At 39.9% G+C, this 10086-nt stretch overlaps 2 protein-coding genes across 3 annotated transcripts; one reads left to right on the top strand and one right to left on the bottom strand.

Annotated features, from left to right (window-relative positions):
• chrna10a (cholinergic receptor, nicotinic, alpha 10a) lies at positions 1-5864 on the bottom strand. Its single transcript, XM_075474339.1, has 5 exons — positions 5807-5864; positions 3794-3939; positions 3507-3661; positions 898-1430; positions 1-798 (listed from the first exon to the last, which is right to left on the bottom strand). The coding sequence occupies exons 1-5, from the start codon at positions 5862-5864 to the stop codon at positions 101-103; spliced, it is 1590 nt and encodes a 529-aa protein (XP_075330454.1). The 3' UTR covers positions 1-100.
• Positions 5865-6294: 430 nt separating this feature from the next.
• LOC142388785 (acyltransferase PGAP2-like) lies at positions 6295-9449 on the top strand. Of its 2 annotated transcripts, none has more exons than XM_075474340.1 (6): positions 6295-6649; positions 6810-6983; positions 7193-7442; positions 7782-7888; positions 7985-8093; positions 8975-9449. In XM_075474340.1, exons 2-6 carry the CDS (start codon positions 6816-6818, stop codon positions 9103-9105), a joined length of 765 nt encoding a protein of 254 aa, XP_075330455.1. In that variant the 5' UTR covers positions 6295-6649; positions 6810-6815; the 3' UTR covers positions 9106-9449. The 2 variants fall into 2 exon arrangements, with proteins under 2 accessions (XP_075330455.1, XP_075330456.1); XM_075474341.1 differs by having other exon boundaries at positions 6295-6488.
• The last annotated feature ends 637 nt before the right edge of the window (positions 9450-10086 follow it).

A 10086-nucleotide genomic window follows, 5' to 3' on the forward strand; every position in this document is an offset into this window, starting at 1 on the left:
CTAACAGGTATGTAAACATGAATGTTAATACAAGTTTTTTGGTAATACTTTTGTAGACTGTGATGCTGTCTTTAAGACTGGCATCTGAGGAGGTCTTCAGTTAGATGGCTTTGTCCATGATAAGAAGGCTCAAGAAAAACACCATTATAAAGAATATCCACATGAAGAAGCGGTCTAAAACTTTGGCCACCTTCTTCCATTCCCCAGTCCTTTTCTGTGTAGCTCTCTGATCTCTGTAACAGTTGGCTATGTACTCGATGTTATACAGCAGCGGCCCCTCGTTGCTTTGTGAGTTGCAGGAAATCTCTCCATCTTTTCTCTCTCCATCACTCACTCCTCCCTTTCTGCATCTTCTTGAAGCTTCTGAATCCCCACATTCCATGCTCATGAAGTTGCCATTCTCCCAAGTGCTGTAATGATTGGTCGGGTTCCTACCAACTGAGTCTAATGGACTCATCTGATCCATTTCTTCTTGCTCCTCTGCGGTCATGGAACCTACTGTCTCCTGTCCTCTTTCCGTTTTGAAGATGCCATCCTCTCTGCACGGTCCTGCCTGTCCGTTCATGTTGCAGGTGGTGTTCTTTGAAAGTGAAGGTTCTTGTTTCTCTGGCTGGGGTGACATGCAGTTCTCACCAACCTCGTACACAAAGCACATCCTGGCCATGTACTGCAGAATTACTGTTTTGGCCCACTTGGGAACAGGCTTTGCATCTGGGCCACAGTGGTGAATGTTCATGATGAAGATGGTCAGAGCAGTAGAGGCTGTGATCATGGTCATTGTTGCAATGTAATATTTTCCTATGTAAATGAAAAAAGACAAGACAATCTCAATATTGATTTGCAATGCTGTCATCACACCTAGTGTGTTAGTATTTGACCTCATTTGATTAACCTCACCAATAAGTGGTACATTTTCAGAGGGTGGCATGATCTCTGCAACCAGCAACTGAAAGACAGTGAGTGCAAGCATCACAGTGACACCCAAAGAGACCTTCTCTCCAGAATCTGCTGGCAGGTAGAAGCCCAGTGGAGCAAGAAAAGAGATCATCACACATGGTATGAGCAGGTTGAAAACATAGAAGGAAGCTCTTCGCTTGAGTTTCAGGGTGTAGGTTATATCTGGGTACGGGTCAGCACAGCAGCCATAAAGAATAATGCTCCTCTTAGCCGGCATACCGAGGATCTCCCACTCCACATTTTCCACTAGGTCAGCCAGGTCAGCGCTCTCCATGGCATTCAGAATGTCGAGCTGATTTCCGTTATAGGTCCAGGAGCCATAGGTGAACCTGCATTGCTGAACATCAAAGGGGAAGTAGGACACATCTACTTTGCAGGAGCTCTTGGTGATGGCAGGCGAATCCCACATCATCTGGCCATTATGTTGGATCACCACATTAGTGTCCATGGGACCGGTGAAATGATTGTCTGCACTGAAAAACAAAGATAACTTTTCTGCAAAAGTAAATCGGAGCAAACAGATTAAAGAATCATTGGACAGAAGAAACTGAGCTGAGGCAGAAACTTGAACAGCACTCAAAGGCATAAACACGACAAATAAAGATAATCCACACACTTTTGAAAGTTGTACCTGTTCCTCAGTCTTGTGTCTGCATTTTATAACACTCTTCAGAGGAGATGTATAAAGTCAGAATAGATACCCCAACACTTGAGTTAAGTGCATTCATTCAAGCTTGAAAGGGAACGTTTTAAGATTATCAAGGCTTAGCAATAAAGAAAAGTTTGTCAAATGATAAAGTCACCATTGTCTTGGTTTCAGACATTGAAAAGTACAAAAAAAGAAAGGCTTGTACCAGAAGTAAGATACGTAAGATACAGAGTTACAATCTCAGGTGTGTAAAAAGTGATCCTAACCTGAGTTCAAGGAATAAACTGTCACAACGTGCTTTTTTCCCCTTGCTGTTTTCAAATATACTTAATAAAATGATATTATCAGGAACATCCTTAGGTAGATCTACTTAGATGAGACTTATTTGCTCTTTCTCTGCCTCTTAATCGCAAGAGCCCTGCCACTTTATGTTAGTCCTGTTGTTATCAGCTGCACTGTTGCATTTGTTACGGCTGTGATAATAATAATAATAATAATAATAATAATAATAATAATAATACATTTAATTTTAAAAAGCGCCTTTCTCAACGCTGAAGGACAGTTTACAACACATTAAAAACACAATAAATAAAATAACACAAGTTAAAAAGAGACTAGAGGGAGAATGCAGCTTGATACAGATGGGTTTTGAGTTTTGATTTGAAGAGAGGTAAAGAGTCAATGTTGCGGATGTCTGGTGGGAGTGAGTTCCAGAGTTGGGGAGCAGAGTGACTGAAAGCTCTGCTCCCCATGGTGCTGAGACGAGCAGAGGGCACAGAGAGGTGGAGGGAGGAGGAAGACCTGAGGGAGCGAGATGGGATGACAATGGCTAGGAGATCAGACAGATACAGGGGGGCGAGGTTGTGGATGGCCTTGAATGTGTACAGTAGGGTTTTGAAAGTAATTCTGAATTTGACCGGGAGCCAGTGAAGCTGCTGGAGGACGGGGGTGATATGGTGAAAGGAGGGGGTACTGGTGATGATGCGGGCTGCAGAGGTTTGGACCAGTTGAAGCTTATGAAGGGATTTGTGAGGGACACCGAAAAGGAGTGAGTTGCAATAATCTATGTGGGAGGTGACGAGGCTGTGGACCAGGATAGCAGTGGTGTGAGGAGTTACAGAGGGGCGGAGACGATTAATGTTACGTAGATGAAAATATGCAGACCGGGTAATGTTATTGATGTGGGAGTGGAAAGAAAGTGTGCTGTTGAGGATGACACCCAGACTCTTAACCTGAGGGGAGGGGGACACGGCGGAGCTGTCTATGGTGAAGAAAAAACTGTCAACTTTGGAAAGGGTGGATTTGGAGGAGTTCCGTTTTATCACTGTTGAGTTTAAGGAAGTTTGCATTGAACCAGGATTTAATCTCAGAGAGGCAGTGGGTGAGGGTGGAGGGAGGGAGACTGGCGTCAGGTTTACTGGACAGATAGAGCTGAGTGTCATCCGCGAAGCAGTGGAAATGTATACTAAATTTTCGAAAAATATTGCCAAGCGGGAGGAGGTAGATGATGAAGAGGAGGGGCCCCAGGACGGAGCCCTGGGGAACACCTGAAGTGACAGGGGAGGGCTGAGAGGAGAAGGACTTGAGCTGTATGAACTGAGTGCGGCCTGTGAGGTAGGAGTGAAACCAGTGCAGGGGGTGCTGGTGATGCCTAAGGAGGAGAGTCTATTGAGGAGGATGGGGTGAGAAATGGTGTCAAAAGCTGCACTTAGATCGAGGAGGATGAGAATGGAGATGAGACCGGAGTCAGCTGCCATGAGTAGGTCGTTGGTGATCTTGATAAGGGTGATGGAAACCGGACAAAGGCGTGGACACCCTGAATAATGTCTTTGGGGAATTGACCAGTAAAGGCCTCCTGTGACATCAATCGAACAATTATCCCAACGAAAGTCAGACCTACCTGTTATATAGAACTATATCAGGTCTCCATACATAACTACCAGGTATACGGATTGTGTCTAGTCCATCGTAATCTTCTTTATTCCATCTGAGGTGAGCGTCATACCAAACTTGCCGTATCCATAAATATGCAGTCAAAATTTGGTTTCTCTCATCCTGTAAGAAATTGTAAATTATGAAAAAATAATGGCATCACAGAAGCAAAACCTGCCATAACAGCTGGAATATTAATGTGACTGTTTCTGCACAGATTAATCCTGAGCCGACATGTTCACTGTGGTGTTTTACCATGTCGATGATTTGTGACAGAGTAACCTGCAGAGTTACGTTCAGGATGGTGTTTGTGTCCTCCACAGGCCTCAGTGCACTTGTATAGTTGGTCATTAAATCTGTCAGGAGCTTCTGAGCATACTTTGTGTGAGCACTTCGACAAGCTAAGCAAAGGAGAAAAATAATACAATGCACTTTTTTTAAATCAGCGTGCAGCATGACATTTTCTTTTTTAAAGTTTTATTTCAGGAAAATGTGGTATTTGCTCGAAGGTACATTCAGATTACGTGTTAAGTATCTGTTCTGCACAGTGGCATTTACAGCAGAGCCAGTGTAAAGGATGCTGCTGAGGTGGAAAAGGAGGGAAAAACATGTGACACAGAATGTGAAAGCATGACAGATGGTGAGATGTGGCAAAGTGGAAGCCAGGCTAGATCACCCTTATATAAAGCTTTCAAAGGAGATCAGGCAAATCTAACATTGTGATCCAGCAGTGACCTTTTCTGATGTTGACTGTAATAAGTGATATTTGAATGCTTAACAGCACACGCAACAATCAAAATGAATATAAAGAGGGAGCTCAGACCTCTACAGTAAATTAAAATGTGGATAATACAAAGCCTGGAATAATATTTGGAATAAGCGCTATGGAATGATGTTCATTACACTATTTTTATTTTGGAGAAGAAAAACACACAAAAAGTGTGACAAAGATATAGCTCAAAATGATCTTATTAAACAAATTAATAAAGCAAACTGTGAAAATTAAATAATGAAATATTTTCAGATCAGGTAGAAGAAACAATATGGAATCACAATGTGATTTGTATTTATAAAATAAATACATGCACTATTGTAAATATGCAAATGAGTTGTTGAACCAGGCTGATTGGTGGTATGAAACAATGGAAACAATGGGAAGAACAATAAAACTCATCCAAGAAGTTAATTCAGAACAGAGTGTGACCAAAACTTTAAATATACACGATAAAATAATGAAAATCAAGTGTGCAGAATACTTGTAACTCCCCTGTGAGAGATCAACTAAGGGAAATGTAATTTATGTACAGAAAAGCCAAACTTAAACCATCACTAACACCCAAACAGAAGAAAACAAGAGGAATAAAGAGAAGCAGTCACAGACTGTGGATGACTGGATGAAAGTGATAGTTATTGATTAATCACCGATCTTCACTGGACAAGGAGATGATGTCAGAATTTTTGTTTGCTGAAATGAAACATATGAAGATGGCTGATTGAAAAAAACATGCACATTTCCACAATCATTGATGATAAAGGGGTTATTGTCAGGTTAAGGACATGGGTAGATGACAGTTATTACCTCTACAGTACATGGAAAGCTGCACATTAAAACACTTTCCTTATTAAATGTTTTGTGTCATATCAGTGGGTTTTTTTTCTTTTCCAAAAGGAAAGACTGGTGAAACCATACTTTTTGTCGGGTGTTGTAGAAACCAAATATAAGTTTTAGTTTTTTTTTTATCTTGAGACTTTTATAATCAGTTATAGATAGTTTCTTTTAGAAATGAAACACATGCATAATTCCTACTCTGGCCTCAACAATGGATCTGGACAGACCAGATGTTAACACGAGATCACTGTTTGAATAAAGCCTTTGAGTGAGACAGAAAATACGGGATTATGATGATCGCACAATCCCTTAACAACTGTCGCAAATTTGTAGATTCTGGGTACCAGCTTGCATAGGAGACGAGATGATATCTCAGATGTATGTGCAATCTATTAAACATAAAGACAGTGACATTAAGAAAAAAATCTGAGAATTAACTGGAGTTGAAGAAGAAACTTTAATATTGTTCTCAAATCTTTCTTTTATTTTCAATTTTCTATGTATTTGGGAGGTGAGCAGATTATCCCTCAAACGTAGTTTGCTTTTTGATATGATCAAACAGCGCACACAGCTGACCACGAGCACGGATAACGGCCTATCAAATCAATAATGTATGTAGATTGAGGTAAAATGAAAAAATGAGATTAATGCAAACTTACTTGGCATGACAGTGACGCACAGAAATAAGCGAAATAATTGGATTCTCCGTGGTTTCATTGTGCTGAAGCAAATTATTTTAGATCCAATGACCATTCGAGTGGCTCTGTACTACACCAGTTTCATTCAATAGAAATAAAAATATTACGGGAGGCTGAATCCAGCAGTATAAAGCGTGCGATAGCTTGTCCTGCAGAAGTCTACCAAGTGCACTGAATGAATGAAACCAGAGAGGCGGGGCGGCGGATTGGCAGATCCGATACAACTACATGTTTACCTCACCAGACCATACCGTACAGTGGACTACGTACAATGAACGAGGAATAGAAAAAAAGTGCAGATGAATCGATCCTTTGTTTGCTGTTTTTCAGCACCACGGAGAGCCTCCAGCTACGAACCAAACGGATTTTGCGGTATTTTCCCACAGGCTACATTTCACCAGTAACTGAAACACCTTCCACGCAGCATTTTTCATGTGGTGCGCGCATTATTTTGACAGGCCACGCAACCTAAACGTAGGCTACTACACTCCCCTCATCTTCTCTTCCGGGTGCTGATTCTCTCCACCCACTCCTTTTTTTCCTCCAACTATCTTCCTCAAAGGGAAGAATGTGGCATCCGCAGGCTCGAGCATCATCTGTGGACAACATTCAAGTGAAAACATCGTGGGTTTGAACATTTCGGGTAAGATGCCTGGATGATCCCCAGTTTGTTTCCCCGTCTTGATGGAATCTGGAATATTCAGGTCCATAATGAAAAGATTGCTGTTGGGTAGTTAATGTCCAGCCAATACGTGTGGCTGGCGTCTATTATTGGATTATTGGATTACCTTAAACTGTGTGGAGGTAGGTTGATTTCAGTGCGCACATGTTTCGTGCATGTGTAAATTTGTCAAATAAATGAATATTGAGAATATGAATATATTAGTTATATGAATATGAGAATATGAATAAAGAAGTTTATCATTAAGAGGCTCTCAAATCGGACATATTTTCACTCTTGCAGGGAAACATGCTCCAAGGTTCAAATATTTTGGGGCATGAGAGGCCTCCGGTCATCAGGATATCATTCACCACCTGTGTTCTGGGCACTGTGTGCCTGCCACTGCTAGGACTCATAACTTGTGTCTTCATATCTGCTGTTTTTCATTTTGAGGATGCTACCGGTACCCATTGCCAGGTAATGTCTGTAGTTTTCCAACATAGCCAACCATGTTTTTCTATCCGTAAATTGTGTTTTTCTTACAAGGATCTTACAGCTCTCCTACTGAGGAATTTATAGTACAATCCCTCCTTTGTTCTCACACCCTTAAATTTCCAATTGAATTTAGCCTCTCTTGTTATATAATTGTTTGAAACTAAAACTATGTCTTCACTGTGTGGTTTCAGGTTCCTAACTACCTGCCATCTATTAGTGCCTCAATAAGCCTAAGTCCTGAGTGCCACATATGGCGGTTCTGTATTGGACTGCACTCAGCACCGAGGCTCCTGGTGGCCTTTACCTACTTCCGATTTTACAAGTCACGCTTTGCCGGCAGGTTCCCTGAGAGTATACTCAGCTGTTTGAGCTTTGCCTTTTCTGTGTCGGAAAACCTTGGCCTCTTGCTTCTGACATATGTGTCATCTAATGAGACATACTGTAAGTAGTCCTTATTGTCTTTACACCTTTGGTGAAGCTTCTCTTTACATATCTGTAAAGATGTTTTGATATATTTAAAGTCTTCAGAAGTGTTTCTGCTTTTATTTACACAGAAAAGCACACAAGATATATTTAATGCAGATGTAACCTAATTTCTCATTTAAAATGATTATTGCCTATATGCCAAAGCATGTCACACTGTGGTGATTCAATATAACTAACTATCGGGTGAATTGATCCCAACTTTACTTTTATTTGGTCATTAATCATCGCAAAATCCACCCTTTACAGATCAAATGTTCCCTTCTCTCTAAGAAATATCTATATTTTGTCCCTCAGTTGTGCATAAGGAAGGTTTCGTCCTCTTTCTCGTGAGTTCCCTTATCTACATGCTGATAACCTGTCGTCTGTGGAAGTCTATTAAGAAGTATTCATTAAATCCTGAGGTAAGAAATAATAAAAGCAAAATGCTAGAGACCTACATTTACGATCCTAGATGCGTAATTTCAAACATTTTCAGTAATATTATTTCTTTCTTAAAGGATGCCAAATCCCATCACTGGAAAGTGCGTTTCTTACTTCTCAACGTTTGCTTCTGTGCATTTGCTGGATTCTTTTATTGGAAGCACAACATGTACTGTGAATCAGGAAGTAAGTATCAAATCAGGCCTTTTCGTAAGACCTGTGAATTGTAAACTGGAACACCAAATGATGCCAAACACTGACAAATCAATGTGTAGAGATGATCCAAAAAGGGTACATATGTTTTGCAGCTGCTTGAAAACTGGTACATTTTTCTACCTCCTTTCCGTACCTTTGAAAGAACAGTTCTGCCCCTGTGGTGATGAAAGTACCTTTATGAAGGTACCTTTATCTTCTGGTTAAAAAAAATGCCTTGTGAAGGTTCGAAAAAATACCCTTAAATCACAGACAATACACATTCAATCTTATTCCATCAATCGGTCCATTTTTCATACCCACTTCATCTTGAACATAGTACAAGATCATCAGAAGGGAGGCGAGTACCTTGACAGGTCACCAGTCGAACACAGGGACAAAATATGGAAAGACATGCACAATCACCCCATCGGCCAATTCAGAATCATCAATTAATCAAAAAGGCATGCTTTATAACTGTTAACGGTAGCTGATGCAACTGGAAAAAAATAGTGGTAGATTTGAACCTGATTTCAAAGCAAAAAATATCATGTTGAAATGCTTGTTAAGAAAATAAAGACGTAAAATGGGGAGATTATAGTGGCAAGTGGAAGCATTTAACTCAGTTACACAGAAAAAAATGATAAACTCACTTGACATTAAAATATATCCTACCTTTACATTTAATAATTCGCAATTTTTTTCAATAAAACTCTAAATAAACTAAAAGTTTAGTTTGTCCATTAGTTTGTACTTACAGGTTATTAAAGGTAGGGTTATGTTCCCCTTAGTAGTTAGAGAGGGTTTTTTTTTACCTTTGAGATTAAACAAATGTCCTGGGAGTGTTTCATATAACCATGTTTTTCCATTGACAGGTTATACATTTTTTGCCCTGTTTGAGTATCTGGTGGTGTTCTCCAACATGGCCTTCCATCTGACAGCCATATGGGACTTTAAGAGCCAGGAGGTTATGATCATTTCATCCTCTGAGGAGAAAGACTTCTGACTAGAAACTCAAGGACTAAGTACTAAATGTGCAACCATGAAACCATCTGATAAAAACAACGACAATACAGTTCCAGGGGCAGACTTGGATGAAGGCCTTTTCCACATATGTCCATGATGGCAACTCTCTAGTGCTTGGAAATTGTTAATGTCAAGTACAAACAGACACATGATAAATATATGTGCTAGCAGAAAGTACAGTTTTTGCCTCAGTGTCTCATCACAGAGGCCTTCACCTACATATGATATGCTGTGTGATGTGAAATTTCAACTTTTGTACTTTGCACAGTGAATGTCTTGTCATAATACAGCTTGTGTATTTGCCAAAATAAAAAGTTCTTCATACATGTTTTTTTTATTTTCATTTTGCACTGTAGACATAAGGTGGTTAGAAATTGTTATGACTTAGTGGAATGTCTTTCATTTCAAAATGACCAATTATGTGTCTCAGATACTGCCCCAGCTCAAAAACAATGGCTTCTGACACTGCGTTTATACACCATTTATAACCAAAAGCTGTAAAGAAAGGCAGACTATTGTTGATGTTATCAGTCTTGCTTACGTTTATTTTTTACATTTCAGAACATTAAATGTCCCTAAAGTTTTACATTGTTAGCAGTTGAAACCTATTCAAATATTCATTCTCTCTATGATCATGAATGCCGTCGTCATTAACTGTAATTCATAAACTGTAGTGCTGGTGACATTACAGTGGCACCTTAAAGACACAATCCACTTTGTCCAATTCATCCTAATCCAATTGTAATTCAACTTGATCTGATTTATCCAAATTTTCAACTCTCTACCCGATCAAAAACACATTTTGAACTGGGTCATTCTTGAATATCGCTTTAGCTCTGCATTCAGTCCATAGTTACAAAACTATAACCACCCTATTTCCTCGGAAACATTTGATTTGTCAGTGCAGGAAAAGGTTAGGTGTCACTAATTATATGACAGTGTAATATTCAAGTCAGTATTG

Source organism: Odontesthes bonariensis, chromosome 9, assembly GCF_027942865.1.
Source record: "Odontesthes bonariensis isolate fOdoBon6 chromosome 9, fOdoBon6.hap1, whole genome shotgun sequence".
NCBI classification, from domain to species: Eukaryota; Metazoa; Chordata; class Actinopteri; order Atheriniformes; family Atherinopsidae; genus Odontesthes; species Odontesthes bonariensis.

Bases quoted from the DNA above. Each gene is read 5' to 3' on its own strand.
- chrna10a (XM_075474339.1), bottom strand. From the start codon at position 5,864: ATGAAACCACGGAGAATCCAATTATTTCGCTTATTTCTGTGCGTCACT. The intron at 3,940-5,806 runs GTAAGTTTGCAT...TCCTTTGCTTAG, and splicing joins GTGCGTCACTGTCATGCCAA to CTTGTCGAAGTGCTCACACA. The intron at 3,662-3,793 runs GTAAAACACCAC...AATTTCTTACAG, and splicing joins TGTCACAAATCATCGACATG to GATGAGAGAAACCAAATTTT.
- LOC142388785 (XM_075474340.1), top strand. From the start codon at position 6,816: ATGCTCCAAGGTTCAAATATTTTGGGGCATGAGAGGCCTCCGGTCATC. The intron at 6,984-7,192 runs GTAATGTCTGTA...GTGTGGTTTCAG, and splicing joins CTACCGGTACCCATTGCCAG to GTTCCTAACTACCTGCCATC. The intron at 8,094-8,974 runs GTAAGTATCAAA...TTCCATTGACAG, and splicing joins CATGTACTGTGAATCAGGAA to GTTATACATTTTTTGCCCTG.